The 23,429-nt window shown below is 36.5% G+C and overlaps 2 protein-coding genes across 7 annotated transcripts in view; one reads left to right on the forward strand and one right to left on the reverse strand.

Annotated features, from left to right (window-relative positions):
* LOC118269655 (zinc transporter ZIP6-like) overlaps positions 1 to 23,429 on the forward strand; it is a 426,889-nt gene that overhangs the window by 324,126 nt on the left and 79,334 nt on the right. The gene's annotated exons all lie outside the window — the stretch shown is intronic.
* The window catches only part of LOC118269676 (peripheral plasma membrane protein CASK), a 232,638-nt gene that overhangs the window by 7,702 nt on the left and 201,507 nt on the right, over positions 1 to 23,429 (reverse strand). For 2 of the 5 annotated variants that reach the window (XM_050706893.1, XM_050706889.1), the window contains 6 exons: positions 4,747 to 4,938; positions 3,246 to 3,410; positions 2,863 to 2,931; positions 2,490 to 2,519; positions 1,959 to 2,057; positions 1,714 to 1,861 (listed from right to left, as the gene is read on the reverse strand). In XM_050706893.1, coding sequence (XP_050562850.1) covers positions 1,714 to 1,861; positions 1,959 to 2,057; positions 2,490 to 2,519; positions 2,863 to 2,931; positions 3,246 to 3,410; positions 4,747 to 4,938 — 703 coding nt within the window. The remainder of the gene's footprint in view (positions 1 to 1,713; positions 1,862 to 1,958; positions 2,058 to 2,489; positions 2,520 to 2,862; positions 2,932 to 3,245; positions 3,411 to 4,746; positions 4,939 to 23,429) is intronic. The other 3 variants (XM_050706890.1, XM_050706892.1, XM_050706891.1) reach the window with 3 other exon arrangements.

Below are 23,429 nucleotides of genomic sequence, written 5' to 3' on the forward strand. Positions count from 1 at the left end.
TATGTTAGAAGTGGTAGAGGCCACTATTGATTTTAGAGTTTGTTGAACTAAATTTCAGCGTTTTTTATAAAGCGATTGTTTAAAATTAGTTCTCGCTATGATTTAGTTCGTGTCTGTTTTGATTTTATTCCGTAGTAAAATGAAATAAACATATTACGTACTCATGCGGTTACCAAGATTTCCTTCAAGAAAAACTGTTAAACTTTACATCCTTACAACCGTAATAAAGTTTTTAATAACGAGTCAAATATAAAAAGGTATTCATTTATAACTCGTTACAGACTTTTCTTATCACAATTAAAGTTCATGTCTTAACCAGTTACTCCACTAAAGTTAGATCGTAACCGTTATACTAATTGCGAAAATGGAAGTCCCTGAATAGAGGGTTCTAGTTAAGAACTTTTATGGTTCTTGATTTTAATTAAGGCTATATCATCATAAACACGAATATTAGTCGAATTAAAAATGTTAATCGTAGATGATGACTTCTCTCGCATAAGGTGAGGCGACGGAGAGTTTTAGACTTTTACTGACTAAAATCCACCCCGTTCCTACTCCTGCTTTTCGAGCCGGAGCTTCGGTAAACCCGCTAGGTAGTAGCTCAGGAATCGTACATGATTATTATCGTAGTTATGAAAAAGAAAATATAAAATGTACAAGTAGGAGTTCCAACATCAATCATCAAATTCAATTTTGGACAAATATGTCACTGTCCGAACAAATCGTTTGTCCTTGAGAAATTCAAAAGAACTTTTGACAAAACATTTCCAAATAATGACAATACGGTAATAGGGTTACACAAACTCCCTCGGTAAATATACATTATACAATAGGTAGACATTTTACATCAGTTTTCATTGTTCTACGAAGACCATTGCTACGACAGATTGGAATGGACGTAACAATGGATTGTGATTAGCAGAACAAGGGATACAAGATTAGCAACGATTCTACTTCAGTAGGAATCCTGGCTCTGTACCATGCACAACTTGGTATAGGTACATTTCCCTTAGCTTATTACGAAACACGGGAGCTTGTATCACTCATAAACAAAAAACAGGAAGAAAAAGCAATTTTACATACCGACTGCTTCGTCCAATGATGAAATCGAAAGCATAACACGAAATTAATGTAAGTTAAGGTAGATAATGTCATTAATATAAAGCTACTTATCACTTTGGAATAAGGTACAAATCGGACTGTTCACATTTAACAAAAAGAGGAAGAGAGACAGATGTTACATGTACGAACACTGTTTAACGGTTACTGTGATTCCGTGTCTTCAATACATCTGCCAATTCGGTTGAATATGCAATCGTTCAAAGTAAATTTTGAGTCATATACCAGTAACCATTTTAAACGAACAATCTATTAGAAAATCACATTGATACGACATTTATAAAGATGCGACATTCAATGAAACTAAGACAAACATAGCAAATTACCGGAATGAGGATCACCTTGACAAAGTACCTACTAAAGTTGACGGTAAAATAAAAACTGCTATACACAACGTTGCATAAACTAAAGACAACGACACACCGATTTTCATGGCGCATGAAATACATTTAGATGCTGACCATCCAAATGAAAAAGAAAAAACGGTAAATGAAACACGTCTAACATTTAAAGCACCTAATACTTTTCAAGAGCTTTGTCTTCCTTATGCCTGGGAAACAGATAATTTTTAACCTGTTTTTGTATCTATTGTACCTGCATTACCTTGATCGGTGTTGGATCTTTCAGCGGCAGCGCATGCTGCTCTCCATTCCTGGAGTTCAGGGCTAGGAATGAGACCAGCTGAACCACCAGATGCATCTTTGCGAGCTTGCCACCAGTGGGAATCATCTTTGCTGATGATCTGGAATCCCGATGGAATTGCGTTAAAATATTTGGATAACTTGATTGTAAATGATTTTTGTGATGTCAGTTTGTTTTTACTTTGTTCTAAAGCTTACCTGCAGAATGTCACCAGTATTGAAAGCGATGCCAGCCTGAGCGCACGGAATCAATTCATCTTCTAATGGATCGTAATCAAATTGCGCTCTCACGAAAATCTGGAAAGTTAAAAATAAATAAGGAACTTTCTTATTTGTTGGAGAAACAAAATGACAATAAAAATGATTGATTTTGATAAACGGGGCTTTGTAGGCAAAAATGGGGATTAGTGAGCATGAAACATTGGTTGGTACGAGTAATGAATATAATAAGAATGCCAATTGAGTAGCGGGTAAGTTAGAAAGTTTAGAAACGGAATGCAAACAAAAGGAACAGAATGAAAGACATGGAGCGTGAGAGGGTGATGTGAGGTGCGATGAAAGTGGAGCTATGACAAAAGAACAACAAGCGCACAGAAACGGAGGAGATCGCGGGGACGCGCAGCCATGCCCAGGTGACAATACATAAACAAAACATAACACAACATAAAACGACCAACATAAACAATAAACATATCACAAAGTAGCAACGGGTCTGGTCTCGCTACTTACTAGCACGGGCGAAGGCTTTATCCGGAAAAGCTAGTTAGAACAAAAATACAGAATTTTAATGTCTTCTATTTTAATACCAATTGTTTTATGCTCCAAGACAAGCATTGTTTGTGAAGAATTTGTGTGCGCTTGTCGACTTTTCGCTATATTTTTTAGTGTAAAAACAAGCGTTAGAGTCACACTACTATCTATTGTGTTAATTCCAAAACAATATTTATGTATATTTTTATTGACTTTTAGTTCAAACTAGTGTTAAATACAAACTCAGCTACGTCTACTGTTTTTAATTCACACTGACAAAACTCCGGGGTTTGCTAAAGGCTGTCCTCAAATCCTTGTAAGCATTGTGTAAGATAGTATAAAGATGAGTTACCTCGCAGGGCGGCGGCGCTGAACGATATGAGGGCACGATCTTAAATGTCACCGATCCACGAGCTTCTCGCTGTAACGTTTATTTGTTTCCAATAAATTGAAAGTAAAGAATACATTGTTGATCTCGAAGATATGATAGTTTCTGAAGTATGCACTTACCTCTGTTTTACATACACGACATATACAATTTTAGACGTAAAATAGAAGCTTGAATACATAGACATAAAACAGTTGTTAAGAAAAGAGTCTTGTCCAGTCGTGGAAGCCGACATGAGTCCAATAACTATTCTAAGTTTTCATTAGATTAACGACGAAAGAAGAATCTTTAAAATTCAAATCCTTTATCAGAAAGTAAAAACTTTAAACCATAATTTAGTCACGTACCAGCATCCTCTGTAGTTGAGCGACGGACTGGTTGGCGACGGGCGTGCCGTTGATCTCTTTGATCTCATCGCCGACATGTAAAGTCGCCTGTCTGTGTATCATCCCTCCGTGCATGATGCGGGCTACGATGCAACGTCCATCGTCAGCTAATTTTAGTGTGATGCCCTATAAAGCAGGATTTGGAAAAAGCTTATAATTTTGAACCGTACCAATTATAATTATAATCACAACAGAGCACAAATTAAACATAAAACTGATGTTTTATCTTATGAAACTGTGGTTGAGAACATTTTAGGCAAAAGCTTTCAATATTTCAAATAAGTAATTCGTCGAAGTAGCTCGCGTGGGCGAATATTTCCGAATTAAATAGGTTAAGTGTATACTTTCACTGTCCTTTTTACTGTCCTTTAATAAGAACCTTTTTATTTATTGACCTTAATCTTAATATAATATATCTCATTTTCGGTGGCCTTAACCAAATTTTCACTGTACCTTTTACTTTAATTTCACATTTTAAAAACTATGAAAGCCTATAATATAAAGTCATTATCTGATGATAGACTTCATAGAGGTAGAACAATTAAGTTGTTCAATGAAAGTGAATAGGATATTGAAGTGAAATTAACTAAGCATTCGTAAACATAATATGTATAGACAAGTGCATCTTCATATTCGTGAAGATCAAATGCGGGATAGTTCAAACATAAATGATCACAGAAATAATCCCTACAAAGATCACTTGTCGAAGTACCAGAGTAACATAGCATTACAGAAATAGACAGATGTAAGCACGGATCATAGAATAGGCAATGATCACTGATCTGCAAGGATTAAGTTCACGCACCTGTGTCTACAGAGCGCTGAGTCGACATCCACTGTTTGCCAACCACGGTTTCAGTACCACGCTTTGAGATGAGAGTCAATATTTATTTTTACGAAACCTTTGGTCTCGTTTCGTGTTTTTGTTTTAGATTTAGATTTTTTTTTTTTTTTTTTTTTTTTTTTTTCTTTATTGTTCAATAAATTTACAATTTACATACATATGTATTACAAAAACACTAAAAGTTTTAAGTTTTAAGTTAAAATGTTTCGGCATTGTTTTAGTTCGTTTGTTTCTGCGGTATTGTCATTTTTAATTTTGGGTGGAAGTTAATGTGTTGTAGATTTGTTTAATGGAAAAGTCTGAGTTAATCTGCTCACTCTAACTAGGGCAGTTCAATCCATGAAAGCAACATTAGGTATTTTTAAATACCGATTTAACTTAGTATTAAAACTTTTGTATCTACATTATATTCGATACAAAATTATGATCAAAACTTTCACACTCATTTTATTTTACGCTTTTAGATCAGTATAACCTTTTGTGGCATAATACAATTTGGTAACAATTTTAACTAATTCTCAGTCATTGTTTAGCATCAGAAAGCTTTTGGTTCTTACTATTCCTTTGTTGAAATACACTCAACTAGCGGACAAAATAAGACTTTAAACAAACCCCTACCATCGGTTCGTCAGTGTTTTTCTGGAACTGCACGAGGCGCACCCTGGTCACGTTCTCGAACTCTGGTTCTGTGTCGTCCTCATCTTCGGGTGGTGGCGCGGTGGTACGGCCGTTGACTGGCGGTGGTGACGCCCGGAGAGACTCCTCGCCGTACACTTCTCGGGCCACCACATCATGCGCCTGGAGTAGGGCCTGTGAACAATATTTTAAGATTAGGAGAAAGTCTAAACTTTGAAGGATATTTATCAATCAAACCGCCACCAAATCCCGATCAAAGCAACACTTAAATGACCATAATGTCTTAATGGACAGGAAAGGTAACGCATCACATCTAAGTCAATAAACTTTCATTTATTAATCATCACTAAAAGCTGCATACGTGAATATTTGAACAAAATATATGCGAACTAGTATTAATTTAATTCTACTTTTAACATTTTAATACCAGCGTCACAAATTCGATTGACTAGGCAGCGACATTTGCATGCCAAATGTAAAATTTAAAATGTTTTCTGCTTTCATACATGGACTCACTGGGATTCTCTTTCATTTTACGTCCGATCGCTTTTGGCATACGATCGTGATCGGCGACTAGTTTATCCTCAACAACCGATGTCGATATTGCGCCAGTCTAGTAATCCACCAAATGTACTGGCACGGGCACCGCAACAAATTCTACTCAGATTTTCAATCGGGAACTAAAGCTAAAAGCCCTCGATTCGTATTAATTGCTCAACTGACCGTAAATTTTAGAAAAACCTAACGCATTGCCAACCGATCTGGAATTTAGAGCGTGATATAAAAACGCTGTAATTTTCTGGGGGAGGAATTTTAAATACTGTTTTCCTATTTCTAGTTAGGTTTTAAATTAAACTTGTTTAGTCTACGTATGGTTCAGTAAGTGTTTAGTCAAGTGTAATTATATTCTGGAAGTTACTATAATATATTTGGTATTGCTCGTTTCATAAGATGTAGTTTGGTATGTACAGTACTTGGAACGCTTTTAGCTTCAAAAGCCATGAGGTATTTCAGAACAAATTGGGTTTAATAGCGAATTATCCTTTGAACGGTATCCAGTATTATACGAAGCGCATTTGCCTTTACTCCAGATTTCATAATCAATGATTTCAGAGAATCTCGGCCATGTGTTTGTACCTGGTAATTATACGTAAGACCAACTTAAGCGTTTCGATTGAACGAACCTTAATTAGTTTTTCAAATACCAACGCCTTTATGATCAAAGTTCAAAAGTCTCGTACCTAATTTCAACGCAAAATCTGGAAACAATAAATTACAAAGGTGGAAGTTTAAGCCACCTATAAATTAAATTTTGGACAACTGGCAGATTTTACTTAACTTAATCTTGATTTTAGCTAACCTTTGAAAATTCCAGGTATTTTCTGGGAATAAAGTTTTTATACCATTGTTATTGAAACTTATCTGCAAAGGACGGCTGTATACACATGTAAACATGTAATGCACATTTAATCTTACGCTTTCCTAAAATTCCGTTCTTGCTGCAACCTACCAAAGTTTATTCCAACAAAATTTGTTTTCTTAAATGTCTGAATAATTAAAACAAAATTGCAAATGCAACTGTAAAACAGTGGAGCGAAGTCCCTTTATTCACTGTTACACAAATTCCTATCACAAAAACAGCAGTGCCCATTCGTATGGTAATGCAGAAACTGTGCACTGCCACTATTGTTGTAGGCGAGCTGTTCTGGGAAATTCTGTTTATTTGGATAAAACATAGATAATACTCAGCTACGTGCTAATGTGCTCCCGCAAATCTCCTTAATCCAGGCTTATATGAATATAATGTGATGAATTTCGTTTATTTAGGAGCAGTTAGTAAAAGTGACGATACGTGCGAAGATGATAAGAAAATTTACGCGTAGCTTTATGTCTGGGTACGAAATGAGGAAAATTACAGAGAACTAGATTAAAGCACAATTTGAATAAGTGAGATAAATAACAAATTAGGTGGTTCAACCATTTAGAAGGAAAGTGACACGTAGGAAAAGATTTTACAAAATAAATATTGAAACGTCAAAGAAAACCTTTGAGAATTATGTAACGTAATCAAATGAATAAATCAAAGAGAATGAATAAAGTGGGTTTAAGAATGAAAGTAGATATGGAATAAAATAATGTAAACCCAATTTCAGACACTTTCCTTGTAATGGAAAATACTGTAGAATCTGATAGCAGTATCATAAATTGCGAGGCAGATAAAGAACATGTAATTAAAAGCATGGAAAACGGGCATGATGAGGTCATTGTATAATAAGAGGGAACAAATAATTCGATTATATCGAACAATACGCGGTAATAACGAGGGTCCGAACTAAGTTATATCGGAATCAGTTTGCTGTGACAACAAACGTATTGTCAATGAAATTGTGTGGGATTATAGAAATCGTATTAATTCCATTGATAGTAATGATGGTCGCGAGAGACAGGTTTAAGAAAATAGTATTACTTCTTAAGTATAGTAAAAACAGGACAGACTTAAGAAAATATGTCCAATTGTGCACATTTTTGTGCAACAGCATTTAATTCAGAAATTAAACATGTATCTAAATACAATATTAAACTACTTCACTCCATTGAAAATAAATAAATACGTGAAGTAGCCAGTCTCGGATCGTAAAGCTCTTCAGCATAATGCAATAGGTGTAGTTAAGTTATTCTCATAAATACTAACAGTTAAGCTAATGGCTTTCACGATGCCAGCTCATGATATAAATTAATCTACTGCAGTATGTTATGCAGTATTACCATTCCTAAGCCCAGTGTGCAACGGATGTTCGCTTCAAGCATTTCCAATTTGCCGACAATCGTACCATATGGGGATTCGTCTATCTCGTCTAACAAGACAGTAGCTAATGATATATAATATACATAGTATATAGTTACGATATTGTTGTCTAGCTATAATACTTCAACAAAAATTGGATCGTACAAACTGTTGTCCGAAATCTGAACTTATTTCCAATACGAACACCATTAAGTCAGTGTGTGTAAATCTATACTCGAATCTGCACTTCCAATATACCATTAGAGAGTATTGAATGGCATGCATACAAATCAGATAGCAGACAGAGTTTTGTATTGTGTTCATGTGACCTGCCCGACTGCACATCGGTGTACTACACTATTCCTATTTCGCAATGCGATGCGATGACCCAATATTTTTATTCGAAACTTGAGATTAATGTCATGCTCCACTGAACCCAGTCGGGAGCCAATATCGAGTTTCCAATACAAATGACGATGTGATGGCACTTAAAACGTACTTCTACTGATCGGAGCAAAGAAAAAACGTATAAAACTCTTTCATGATACAATATTCGATGTGTAGTTTGGAAATAAATATTAGATTTCTAGACGTTTTCGGGATATAGACGAATGAAATAGTATACAATTTTTATGAGAAAAACCATTGAGTCGAATAGCTGCAAATGTTACACAGTGTTGATCACAATCAGTCAGGAATACATTTTAATGTTCAACAAAAAGAAAATTCTCATAAAATCTCGCATCAAAACTCTCAGTGGCAATATCTATCATACTAGACCCAAAACCCACAATCCACATACGTGTTTATCACCACTAAATCAAATAATACAGTAAATGCAAAACAAGTTCAAGTATCAATCACACTAAATCACATTTGAGCTACCAGCTCTCCAAAATTGCTACCGTGTTCCGTGTCAATTGATCGACAATCTGGCTTTAATTCAATCAGTTTCTGGTCCTCTGTTAAGCGTTTGACAGTACTCGACGTGTATGTTAATTTGAGCGTGACATTCATAGATTCATTCTCTAGATATGTAGCAATAAAGCAGGTATTAGCTAGTTCCTAACATCAGGGTTTCAGATGGAATTGTAACTCGTTGGAGTCAAAGAGCTAAATGGTATTACCAATACGTCTTCTTCGTATTACTAGATATTAGAATTTTCCTTTTGATCTAGTAATCGGAATAGGGGTTGCTGAGATGAAACCTTACGTTATTTATATTAGAAGTGATAAAAAAGGCTGGTTACGGAAAAGAGCAATCATTCGTTAAAACATGTCATTTTATTAACATAATACACGCTACACACCTTACGATTTAACTGTACAGTTTTATCTATTCTTAATTTGATGTACAGAACTGTACAGATCAATTGTTTACTCTACACACCTTACGATTTATCAGCCTTACCTTGCAAATCTTAAAGTGTGTGTAGTCGCTATAGGTGCTAAAATTATACTGTCCTTATTCTCTGTCCGTTAAGTTGTTTTACATTTAAAGAAGATAAAAACCTCTGCTCTCATCTCCGTTTAATCGATTCCCAAGTTACACACAAGTTGACGTAGATAACTTAGTTTAGTTACACAAGAAATCATTAATGTCACGTTAGACGTCCCCAAGTTTAAAATCTTTTAATATAATCTAATATCGTTCGCTTGCAGTTTGAAATTTCTTTTTAATTTCATCTCCCTGACTGACTTGATTTTCAGAAAGTCTGGAATGTAAGAACCTTGTGAGAAAAAGAGTTGGTAGAATTTAATTAACGTTTGCTTCTGACATACAAAATAGGAGAGTCTTTTATAAAACTTTAGTACTACGGTAATTAGATGATATTACATTCAGTATATTTCTTCTTAAGAAATATGTTGGGGTTAGTACTGCGGGAGAAACGATGCAGTAGAAGGAAAGATTGGTTTGTTGGAACTGGCAAATAAGTTATGGGGTAACTTTTTTTTTGAGGAGGAAAAATCATCCAATTACTTCTGCCGCCTTGGGTGACGGGGGAGTGTCAGACTCTTACTAATTAAAAACCACCCTGTTTCTAATCTTGCTTTTCTATTCTAGCTGCTAGGGAGTCCGCAGCTCTGGATAGGCATCAGCCAAGGGCCCAATCTGTAGTGGTCTGATGGCTCTTTGAGGCTGGCGCCGTATGCACAGGTCTGGTTCTGGTTGGGCGGCGTGCTACCTTTGCTCGCCGTCTGCAGACCCGCACAAGTTATTGTGTTGCCGGTTTTCCAAATTCTCAATAATTCTATGGAGTTCGCTGACCAATTACTTTTGAACAGAATCGCTACTGTAAAGTTCTGATAACACATTTTAAATAATATAGGTCTTCCATTAAACATGAATTCTCGCAATTGTATTTCGGACCGATGAATAACAATTAATTAACTCGTGATACTTGGCTTCATAACTGTAGTAGAAAATTTAATTAATAATAAATTTAAAGTTTTTAAAGGTAAACAGGAATGACGCAGCTCCAATGCATGTGTTTATGTAGTTGACGGGATGACATGATATCAACCTTAAATTTTCAATCGAAGCGTTAATTTAAGCCAAAATCATGTTTGGCATTTAATATTAATATGATATTAAATTAACATGTCTTTCATTCTTGAAATGTTCGACAGGGATATGTGGTACTTAAAATATTTTAGTAAAGCCGAGTATTAATATTTGTAACTATATTAAACGATTTTCGTTTTATCGTTAAACAGAAGAAGTGAAGATAACCATTGACGTATTATCCTAATGCAATTAATTGAATCTTCAAGTACTAAAGATATAAATAACTGTGATATCTTTCCATTAGCTCCAACACAAATAAATCACGCAGATCCAGACCAAACAGACAAAGATAAAAGTTCACAACAAAACAAAAATCACGAATGGAAATAAGCTCGATTTAAACTGGAACAGATCAAATGACAAAAACAATCCGCTATTATAAATCGTGCTCTATAACTCAAAGGAAATATTCGTAAAAGAGAGAAAAGCAAAAATGTAACAAAACGTAGGAAAAATAAAGTCTACACTGTAATGATCAGAGAAAGGACTCAGGATGCTGCTACGGATATTGAATTTCTTTTCAACGGAGATTAAGCGGAACAATAAATCCATTTTAAGCAAATTCCGAGCATGTCCGACGGTCATTATTTAAAAAAGAAATCAACCAATCAAAACAAAGAACAATTATTGAGAATCAAAATTTTTGACAGACTTGAAGTCCATCAATATTAGGTGATTGTTTTTGTTTAATTTTTATTTTGTTCATACTAATTTAATTTGTAGAACTATCGTCTTTATAATTGATTTCAAACAAAATCATTCCGCCATATTTTCTCAATGTCAGAAAGTTGCTAATACATTTCTAGTACTGAGCTGACAGTCCATGTCCAACGTTTCAGTGGGAGGATTACGGAAAACGTTATCTCTACTAAAACCTTTACCTGTCGCGACACGAACGACAACCAGGACGTTTCCAGCTAAAACATTAGCGATAAATAACGTGGAAATGGCAAGGCTTGCGCTTTAAGGATTTCTTATCCTCCTGTGGCCACGCACTTTATTGTTTTATGCGACCTATTCGAACCAAGGGCAAATGCTTCACAGAATCAATTCTAGAACGTCGTAATTTCTGAAATAAGTGTGGAAAGACTTTTTGGGAAAGCCATTGAAGAGGGCTCCAAAGGCGTAGAGGGAAATACGTAAAAGCCTTCATACGGCGACGGTATTTTCGTTACCATTGAAGAGCATAAAAGGTACTTATCTACAGTAAAGGTTGTCGATCTCCGAAATTCGACCACATTTCTTATTGATAGGTCAATAGTCGAAATAGAAAGTAAAACTATTGCTTAACAGAGCAGAAAAAGGTGCTGAACTGTTTTGTCTTTACCTTATAAGAAAATCCATATGTATGACGGAAAATTGTTTGACAATGGAATAATCAGCCTAGATGTCTAATTTTTTTTTTACGGTGACATTTTCCGAAATGGATTTTGAACGACATGTTTAAAAATACTTACACCAGAAAATCCTGTTGTTACACTGTCGGCTTGCTCACATTATACTTGTTATAACATAGATGAGAGTAATGGTATTAATATTATTTATCGACAATAATATTAGGATCCTTTGAACAATTTCTATACTTGAATAATGTAACATGTTCCTATATTGTAATCTAAAGGGAGTCAGCAAAAACAATGGACCTTCGGTGTTGGGTTAGCTATTAATAAACAATGCTATCTACCTACAAGACGAATAGTTCAATTACGTGGGATTATATTCTGTAACACGTGTATGTTACACAATAAACAGGAGTGTCGATAATAATTCAGGTTGTGTACAAACAAGGAGAGAAGGTACTTCATGTAAATGGAACAATAATTTCAGATTTCAATCAGAAAAGTGTCCTTCGATTTGTTTTTGATGAGGCCTCATACATTATTTAATAATCTTCTGAATGTATTGAAAAATTACACCATCCAGTATTTTTATGTCGACTCTTCTCGATACATATAAAAAAAGGCTTGTTCCACAACCGTACATTAAAAAAGAGGAAACAAAATGAAAGTTCCACGATAAAACAATAAATAAAGCCGCTGTGTTACGTTAAACAATAAATCCTTTTGATATTACAGTTGAGTCGGGCCCGATGCAGTGGGTCGGTATGACAGTCAGTGACAGCGTAATACCAAGCCAGCACAGCGCTGCAGCGATATAAAGCGAACTGCTAACAAGTCAGATGTTAATAAACTTTCGCAAAGACTAGGATCAAAAAAGCAATGTAAATGTTTGGACGTGCCAGATGAAAAATTGCTTCGTGTGGTTCCACAAACATTTTCTAGCACACGTGCATTTAATTTATAGTTGTAGGACTAAAAGAACAAACGCTGAAAATGTATAATATTGTCGTATATCAGAAAGTTGACGTCCTTTTTCACTAAATAATAATAATAATAACCCCCCCGTAGGGGCCACCTTGACGTGGTGGGGGGGCTTACGGAAGGCATGAACTATAATTAGGTCACTAACATCTAGACCCACCCTATAAAGGAGATACAAATATAACAGCCACGAACACCTCGGCGATACCCTTCCAACTAACGGTCCCAATCATCAATACATTTGATCCAGTCACAGGCCAAATGTATTATTTTCCTAAACCACTGATCTTGTCACTTTCTTAATGTCTCTTACCCCTTGTCTTTGGCTTTCTGTACTCTGTACATACTACTCTTTTACTCATATCTACTCTTGACCATCCCTCTCATAATAAAACCCCTCCATACATTTACATGCGATGCGTCTAAGAAGTAGAATAATACCCCAGGCGGGTACCGTAGTTGATAACGATGGAGAATCCCGCCCCGGGCCTTCCAGCCCGGGCTGCCCTTCGTACTCTGGGGAGGGCACCGTATCGCATGCTGCCCAGCCACAAGCTGTTGCAGCACAACTTGACCAAGTGTCAACATGTTCTTCACCAACGTCATCATTGTTCTCATCCATACCCTCATCACCAGCATCATACCTCAACAACCATCAATCAAGCTCAACCAATTCATCCCCATTATCATTTCACTCCGCCAGGGATGTTGTGCAGGAGGCCGTCCTAGCCGAAGTTACTGCACCCGCCCAAGGTGGTCGGCGCACACGTAAAACGTGGACGAAACAAATGAACATTTTCATCATGCGCCATTACTTCATCCTCACCGATCTTGAAAGCAACACTAGAACTTACCTGACACCGTTACACGCACGTTTTACAGCAGAGTTTCCTGATATGAATGCCTCAAAGCAAAGAGTAGGTGATCAGCGCCGCGCTATTGTCCAGCGTAACTTCCTCACAAATGAGGAAATCTCTAACATAAAAGCAGAAGTTAGGCTCCTACTACAACATGACCCGTCAGCATCACACACCACAGATACCACTCACATTGTTTCTCGTAGAATGAGATGGACTGACCATCTAAATGAAACCATTATGCGAAGCTACTACCATTTAACAAACCTCGAAACAGACTTTACCACCTACAGGACACTATTACACGAAGACATTATCTCAAAATGCCCCTCTATCGCACATTTATCCGCACAAAGAATAGCAGACCAACGCAGATCCATTGTGAATAATCAACTTTTATCAACTGATCGGTTAAATCAGATTAGGGAAGAAGTTAGGAATGAATTAGCCTTGATACGTTCAAATAGCCCGGACTATACAAATATAATACCACAACAAATAACACCAGAAACGATAACACAACACAACGACAACATCGAATCAACAACGCCAATAAATACTAACGATCAAAACACACAACAATTAGCACAAATCACTGCAAACCTCTCACCTGAAATAATTGAGCAATTAGAGCAAATGTACAGCGAAACCTATAATAAATTCAAAAATTCCGACCCAACAGCTAGACCTTATATTCCCAAGTTAAGATCGTCTAGGAAATTAGCAACTATTACAAGTTGCCTCAATACCCACATACTCCCAATGACACTGACCTCAGATACAGATTTCAACACTCTCCAGACTAGGATTTATTGCGCAGCATACACTGCAGCTAAATTTAACGGAGCTAAAATTAGGGAAAACACTCAATGCAACTATCAACCGGAAAAAGTCCCTTGGTGGCAAAAACGATTAGAACGTAGGATTAGTGAACTTAGGGCAAATATTGGAAGATTGTCGGAGTATGCAAAAGGCGTTCGTTCGGAAGCTCTTGAGATACACGTCCATAATATAAAACGCATATACAAAACACACACACAACACGAAGCTGAAAATACAGACATCACACATTTTCTAGACACCTTGAAACAAAAACTTAATACATTAGCAAACCGATTGAGAAGATATAGAGAGACGACGATTAGGAAAAAACAAAATACACAATTCTGCAATAATGAAAAACTTTTTTACAGAAAATTATCCCAACAAAATAACTCACAAGGAAATAACTCAACATTACCGACTCCCGAATCATTACACACATTCTGGTCAAATATTTGGTCTAACCCAGTCACACACCACCAAAACAGCTGGATTGAGGAAGACAAAGAAAGATGGAGAGATATACCAGAAATGAAATTTGACCAGATTAATTTACAACTCTTACAGACAGTTATAGCTAGGACACACAATTGGAAAGCCGCAGGATCAGATAATATACACAACTTTTGGTATAAGAAACTAACATGCACTCACACACTACTCCTCAAACACATCAACACATTCATTCAATCACCTAGCTCAATGCCAAAATACATCACACAAGGCATTACATATATGCTGCCAAAAGATCTGTCTGACACCGGTAACCCTGCTAAATATCGTCCCATTACTTGTCTCCAGAACATTTATAAAATCATTACATCATGCCTAAGCGAATCCATATACAAACACACACACGAACACAACATATTAGCAGAAGAACAAAAAGGGTGTCGAAAAAACAGTAAAGGTTGTAAAGAACAGCTAATCATTGACACCGTAGCATCCAAACAAGCGATTAAACAAAAACGCGACATACATACTATGTATGTGGATTATAAAAAAGCCTATGACTCCGTCCCACACTCTTGGTTAATTTACATTTTAAAACATTACAAAATTCACCCTACTATCATTAAATTCTTAGAAAAAATAATGCCTAACTGGAATACTAAATTAAAAATACAGAACGCAAATCAAACTACTGAAACTGAGCTCATTTCGATTAAAAGAGGCATCTTCCAAGGTGATGCACTGAGTCCCTTGTGGTTTTGTTTGGCCCTTAACCCACTGTCCAACATGTTAAATAAAAATGATTTAGGATTTAAAATTAAACACGACTCACAACATACAAGGCTCACCCATCTTATGTATATGGATGACATCAAACTTTTTGCAGGTACACTAAATGAGATACACACCCTCGCTGACATCACACAAACCTTTTCGAATGACATCTGTATGGAATTCGGGATAGATAAGTGTAAAATCCAATCAATCATCAATGGAACTGTAGAACCGACATCATATGAACTTAGGAACCACGAAATAATAGAATCTTTAGACCCCAACGAAGGTTATAAATACCTTGGCTACTACCAGTCTACAGAAATTCACCATAAAAACACCAAGAACACACTTCAACAAAATTTCAAAAATAGGCTACACAAAATACTACATACACACCTCAATTCAAAAAACACTATCAAAGCCATTAATACATTTGCCATCCCTATTCTAACCTACTCTTTTGGAATAGTACGATGGACGAAAACGGATCTCACCACATTACAAAGACTAATCAACACCACAATGACTAAGCACAGAAAACATCACCCCAGAGCTTGCATTCAGAGGCTAACTTTACCTAAAATTGAAGGTGGCAGAGGACTCATCGATATAGCAAACCTTCACAACAATCAGATTACATCACTCAGAAAATTTTTCTTCAACCGTTCACAACACTCTCCACTTCATAAAGCCATCTGTCAGGCAGACACATACACACCACTCGTTCTTGCAGACCACACCAAACAACTGACCATAACATCTAAACAACAAAAAATACAAACCTGGACTGAAAAATCGCTCCATGGCCGTCATCGTCTCGACTTAACCAACCCTATTGTTGACAAAATTGCGTCAAACGCATGGTTAAAGCGAGGCGAGCTGTTTCCAGAAACAGAAGGTTTCATGTTAGCGATTCAAGACCAGGTTATTGACACGAAAAACTACAGAAAATATATAATCCGCGACAGCACCCTTGGCAGTGATCATTGCCGTCACTGCCACAGACAACCCGAGACAATACAGCATATTACCGGAGCTTGCTCATCCATCACACAAACAGACTACAAGCATAGGCACGACCAAGTCGCAGCTATCATACATCAGGCACTCGCATACAAATACAGACTCATTCCGGAAAAAACACCATATTATAAATACACACCCCAAATCATCCTAAATTCACCCGAATTTAAAATGTACTGGGACAGAACAATACTGACCGACAAAACTATACACCACAATCGGCCTGATATCACACTCCATGATAAGAAAAACAAAATAGTATACTTAATTGACATAGCCATCCCTAATACTCATAACTTAAGTTCCACTCACACTAATAAATTATCCAAATATGCAGACCTAACCATTGAGCTCAAAACTCAGTGGCAAGTTCGCACTGTTAAGACCGTCCCCATTATTATATCTAGCACAGGCGTCATCCCCAAAACACTCCACACAAGTTTAAAATCCCTTGACCTTCACCCTCTTACATACACACTACTACAGAAAGCAGTCATACTTAACACATGCAGAATAGTCAGGAAGTTTTTATCTATTGATTAACTCACCACATATTATTATTTCATCCCCAAAATTGCTTTGGCCAAAAGCCCGCAATTTTGGTATAGTTCCCCAGAAATGGGTGAGGTTTTAACCTTAAACGCCATTATAATAATAATAATAATAACCTTTATTGTACACCTTTAGATAAATTCAGCATAAAATAACAACGTATAGGATTAAAGTGCACAAAGGCGGCCTTATCGCTTATAGCGATCTCTTCCAGGCAACCTTTGGGTGGAAGGAGCTGTTGAGTGGTAGTGGAGGTGGCTCTAGGTGTAGGTGTTATTTACATAGAATATATAATAACATACATACACGTATACGTATACATACATAAGCATACATATTTATATATATATATATATACATACATACATACATACAAACATACATACATACAAGAAAAAAGAAAAAAGAGAAAAACATAAATACTAATTATGATATAAATGACAGAATAAGTGACAGTAAGTAATAAAAAAATAAATAAATAACAAGGAAAATAGTGAACTACAGCGTGGAGAGGTAATGTTTCCTCACGAGCACCTTAAACGACGCGAGGGACTGTGCTTGTCTGACTGTAAGCGGCAGAGCATTCCAGAGTCGCACGGCCAGAACCGTAAACGATCGGTCGAAGGCTCTGCTCGCATGCTGGGGCATCTCAAGCTTCAATTCCTCCGATGACCGTACTGGTCTAGAATGTGTGTCATGGAAGAACTTAAAACGTTCTTTGAGGTAATGGGGGGTAGTAGGATTGAACAGTATATTGTATAGAAGAGATAAGATATGAGTATTCCGGCGAAGGCGGATCGGCAGCCACTTGAGTTTCGCGCGATATTCAGAAATGTGGTCATATTTGCGTAATCCAAATATGAACCTTATACTAAAATTTTGGAGTCGCTCAAGTTTATCTAACTGCACTTCGGTAAGATCCGGATAGCTGACGTCGGCATAATCGAGAATGGGAAGGAGCAGTGATTGAGCTAGCGCAATTTTAGTAGCAGTCGGAAGAAAGTTTCGAAGTCTACGCAAAGACTTCGCCGACGCAAACGTTTTCCGGCAGACTTGTCCCAGTTGAGGTCCCCAGGTAAAGTCACGGTCCAAAACAATACCCAAGTCTTTCACCGTGTCACTATATGGTATTGTAGTACCGTTGAAGACTACGGGTGGGATCTGTGTCCACGTGATCTTGCATCGTAGACGGGGGCTACCGACAACAATGACCTGGGTCTTCGTGGGGTTTACCTTTAAACCGTAGGCCGTACTCCATTCCGATATTCGAGCCAAGTCGGTGTTCACCATCTTGACCGCTTCGGAGAATTCGTTGGGAGGTGTCTGAGAGTAAATTTGCAGGTCGTCGGCATACAGGTGGTAGGAAGAGAGAAGTTCACTAGAGATGGAATTTATAAAAATTGCGAAGAGTAAAGGAGAAAGAACGCCCCCCTGCGGTACGCCAGCAGCCGTGTCAGACCAGGAAGAGTATGAACCCTCGACGGCAACACGCTGCCGGCGGCCACACAGGTAACTACGAAAGAAATCAATCACAGTTGGAGATATGTTAAGAGAGCTCAGTATTCCAAGCAGTATGTCGAAATCAACGGTATTGAAGGCGTTGCTAAAATCTAACAAGGTAAGGAGAGTGAGATTGCCATTTTCAATACCGCATCGTATGTCGTCAGTAATGTGAACTAGAGCCGTAGTGGTACTATGTCCCGGACGAAACCCGGATTGGTAGGGATTAAGGAGACGGTGTTTGGTAAGGAAAGTACTAAGCTGGTTATAGATGAGTCGTTCTAGGACCTTGGAAAGGAAAGGTAATATGGAAATAGGACGATAGTCGGAAAAGGATTCAGGATTTGGTTTTTTAGGGAGCGGTGTGATTTGCGCTTCCTTCCAAGCAGAAGGAAAAACGCCACTGGATAAGGAATAGTTAAGGATATGACAGATGACAGGAAGGATTTCATCCAAGACAGGGAGTATCATCTTACGGCTGACACTGTCACTCCCTACTGCATTGGAACTGATGGATAATATGCTCTTTCTAACATCACAAGCTGTGAGTTGATTGAAGAAGAATGGTGGGTAGTCGGGAGAGGGAAGAGAAGAAAGATAGTTTAAAGTCTTAGATTTGATAGACCCATTAATATAGGGTGAAGAAGAGAAGTGTTTGTTAAGAGATTCAAAATCTAAGTCTTTGGTGATAGCATGCTGACGTTGTTTACCAACACCCATCGACCTTAAGAATCTCCAGACCTTGGCTGGATCACCATTTTCCACGGACTCATGAATGTGGCGGCGTTGTGCATCCCTACACATCCTGTTGCTTCGATTACGAGCTGCAATATACTCCTCACGGTTGGTGTTATGGTGCTCGTAGAATTTTTAACAATGTTACTGGTTAAAACCTAAAAAGAGCAAACCTTTCTGTTCACATTACACAATTATTAGGAGGATAAAAAATAAAAACATAACATGTAATTTTATTATATGTTTTTAATTTTATTTACCGTAATATACCTGAATATAAATACCTTATAAAGAAAAACCAATTTGTATATTTACATGAATAAAGTAAATATAAACAGATACAAATTACGCGTTACTGGGTACTGATAATATTGAAACCTTAATTCAATATTTATTTTAAGTTGTTCATTTACCGGGACAGCTCGGTTATGGTCCAACAACCAGTTTATATTAAACGAGTATTTCGTATTTCAGTTTATTCTTCGGATAAACCTGTTCAATCACGCACAAATAACAAATGAAGTTGTTTTGGCCATTGGAATAAAAAACAAAGGGATAAAAGGGATATCTATAAACACTGCTAAGCCAGATTCATTCGCCATGAAAACTATGCGACCATAAATATTCGTTAGAGTGTATTAGTTGGTCAATTCACCCGATGTATCGGTTGAAACGCTGGATATTTACGGTAATGATGTAACAAAAGCAATTTTGTGTCATCAGCCTATTCGATATTCCCAAACTGGACCACGGGGAATCGGAATAACATTAGGATCTTCTATTCCGATAAGTTAGTTATAGGTACATATGTCTGAAGTTAAAGGGTGTATGAAACTAACATTGATTTGAAATACTGATCCAGAATTGTTATTGCTGATACTAAAAAAACTGATTGACATGGGTATTTTATTTCTGTACACTGTACTTAACATTTCTGGAACAGAAATTTTAGGATTTGGTTATACGAGTATTTCATACAAATCAGTGAAAACATACTTCCGAAGAATAATGTCACAAATGTCCTTAAACACGTATACCATTCAATTTATTGTTGCCAAAGGGTGCATAATAAAGAAAACCTCTCATATAATTTGGCAATAAAAAATGTACTCTGCTCGTATATCAATGCAAAGTACCATTTAGTTAGCGATACTCTCACACTAAATTATTCCTTGAACAGAGACTTATTGTTTATTTCGTTTTACAAGTCGCTTGCATGATTCTCTTACTGGACTGTGGAAGTAGATTTTATTATAACTTTCGTGAGACATACTCAATTTACTATCGCCGCAACGTGTGTCACGGAATGCTCCTCATGAATATGAGCCTCTAGCATGGCTTGAAATTAGTCGAGTTCCTCATCTAACACTTACGTGGATAAGCCGATAACATAATAATTAATGTGGAAGTAGATGTTTGGTTATAAAATTGTAAAAAAGATCTGCTGTGTGATCGACTAAGTCTCACTTAGATAGCTAAGAGAATTATTATTACTTATTAGGTACGTAAGCCCAACCACTTAAGGGGAAGCCTGTCTGTAGCCAACCTCGAGTTAACGTAATTGGAATGAGTGCGTAAGGCAGTTGACTATACTCTTCTGAATTAAAGAGTTGAAGTTATAGAATTCGTGATCTTTTGAAGTAATATTAATTTAACAAGATTCCTCACAATAATCCAATTTACATTTTCAAAAAAATATTTAATATACTGCATTCATAAAAATATGCCACTTTTCCCCAAAATATTATGATAACTATAGCTCAGCCAGTTTATGTCAGCTTCGTTATCAAGCCCGTGTAATACGGGGCGAGCCTATTGTCATATACTGGGGACAAAACCGACGAAATACTAAAATTAAATAATGGGATATAACACAAATATTGTGTATTACGAGACTTCCGGAGCGTGGCACGAGAGCACTAAACTACAACGCTTTGGCATTATGCGTGAACACAGCAGAAGTGTTGCCATAAATCTACGAGATATAACCCCACAATGTTCCGCGCAAGGAGCGAGAAAAAGTTACATTTGTAATACTTTTTTAGGATCATAAATAAAACAATACAATCCTCTATTGTTTCAACAGCGAAAATTAATGTGGACGTTTAAAAGAATGCTCGATTTAATGACCCTAACAAATATAAACGATCCGTTCATTCAGACGATAGAAATGATTTCACGGTATTGGAATGCGCGAAGAAATAAGCTTATACTACCCTTATATGACCAATAACTCATCGTAAGGGTGTAGATCCAAGAAGATGACCCTTCTAATATTTCTCAAGAGGATGTTAAAATTTATTAGGATTTTATAAGAATTACGATCGGAAAGCTTTATTACAACCATCATGTTTCAAGAAAATTACCTCGCTCTGTGGTTTCTTATTGGTTCCATTATGTTCATTCCTTTCAAACTTTGTTCACGTTATTCGAAAAAACAAACTATCCAAGATTATTAGGCTTCTGAGGACGGACGGAGCCACCGAACCAATTCAGGAGATTTATTAATGTGTTTGCGAGCTGTGACAAAGGCCGGATGATGCTTTCACGTTGGTTGATACAAAAAAACGAAACATAAATAACAGTAAAAACATCGTTTCTGAATTTGATACAGAAAACATAGATGTGTGGATGGTTCTGAACTTCTGGGAAAGGTTGGGAAGCGGTAGTAAAAAGTGTTTCAAAGCCTAGATAGACGTAAAATGAACTGTCCTGGCAGCAAGGGTAGGTACATACAATCGTATCTTTTTCAGCGCTAGTTGAGCTAGCATTGCTAAAAACTGTAGCCCGTATGGTAATCCGTTTACAGAACAGTTGAATGAACGGCATTTTATTCTAAAACTGGATACAGAATATACAGACACGTAATACTAAAAAGTAGTACCAGCTTATGCAAATGAGTGGACGGTGAAACGAACCGCTCTGAATTATTTGAATTTACAAAGATAAAGCTGTAATATGTTGAGTGTAGAGGTACTTAGTATAAAAGTAATTATTTATTACATTCATCACGAAAATGACGACGTGAGAGGTAGTAGCAAATTTAATAAAACGACGACGATGTGTGTACAAGGGAACAGAAGTAAATAAAAAGAAAACAAGACATCTGAGGAATTATTTTGTATTTACTTTAAACATTTATAGAGAAGGATTGCGATTAGATTAAAATTTAAATGACCAAAACCCGTTTTATAAAATGTGCCAATAAATTCACCGTTTAATTATTCGAAAATGAACCTTAAGGGATGTAAGAATAAATAGGAAAATATGTAAACGAACATCCTCCTAAACTCTTCCAAGGGACGTATTTGAACAAAGGCTCGACCTAACGAGGGAAAGTAGTATTTATTTCGGCAATGTCAACAGTTAAGTGGTACAAGTGGTATGTTAGAATTTGTTGAAGTTTCAAGTGCCAATATTGTGAGGCTTACGGATTGTACGAAGCAAAGTTTTTAAAATTTTCTTTCGTCTTTAGACGAAGCGTCTTCAAATTGAAATACGCGCACATTTTTGTGGCTCAAGGCTTTTTGCCAACTTCAATTATCGATTGAAACTTCTGATTGGAATTCTTGATGAGATGAGAAGTGTCTAGAATTTTGATTCAGCGTCGATAGGTTGTGAATTTTTCGTTTAAAAATATACCGAGATGAAAATTAATGAGAAAATATTTTTAGGTCAAACTTCAGAAGAATAAATAGATAACATCGCTACTCGGTGTAACTGTTGATCATGAACATCTTTTTACAAAACTTTCATTTTCGGAATTTTTATTATTAGCAGAAAATCTTTTAAATTTTTTTGGGTCTTGTTTATCACAAAAGTACTGGAATCTATCAGATAGAACCAATTAGTATAATAAATCTTGTATGTATTTTAAACAACTTTCTTCCTTTTTCAATTCCAAGAATAGTGATTATGAAACTCAACAGAGAAACAATAAGATAATTAAGTAACTAAAAGATCAAAGTTTATCCCGTTGTACAATAGATATGTACTTGTGTGCTAGTTAATTGAACAAAAACCTCTACGAAGAAGTTTTTAATCTCGTTAACAAGTTACGTATGAACGTTCCACATGGAATATAATTCTATCATGAAAATTGAAACAAGGGATTACTGTGAGTGACGTACTTGAAGCTAAAAGGTTAATTTTGTTATTGTTTTAATTCATTAGCAAAACTTTTATAATAATTTTAACCGCTTTGTGTCAAATTAATTACACTAAACTATTTAGCTTAATGGACGTGAATCCTTATATTTAGCAAGCGCTCT

This window comes from Spodoptera frugiperda, chromosome 30 (assembly GCF_023101765.2).
Source record: "Spodoptera frugiperda isolate SF20-4 chromosome 30, AGI-APGP_CSIRO_Sfru_2.0, whole genome shotgun sequence".
Lineage (NCBI taxonomy): Eukaryota > Metazoa > Arthropoda > Insecta > Lepidoptera > Noctuidae > Spodoptera > Spodoptera frugiperda.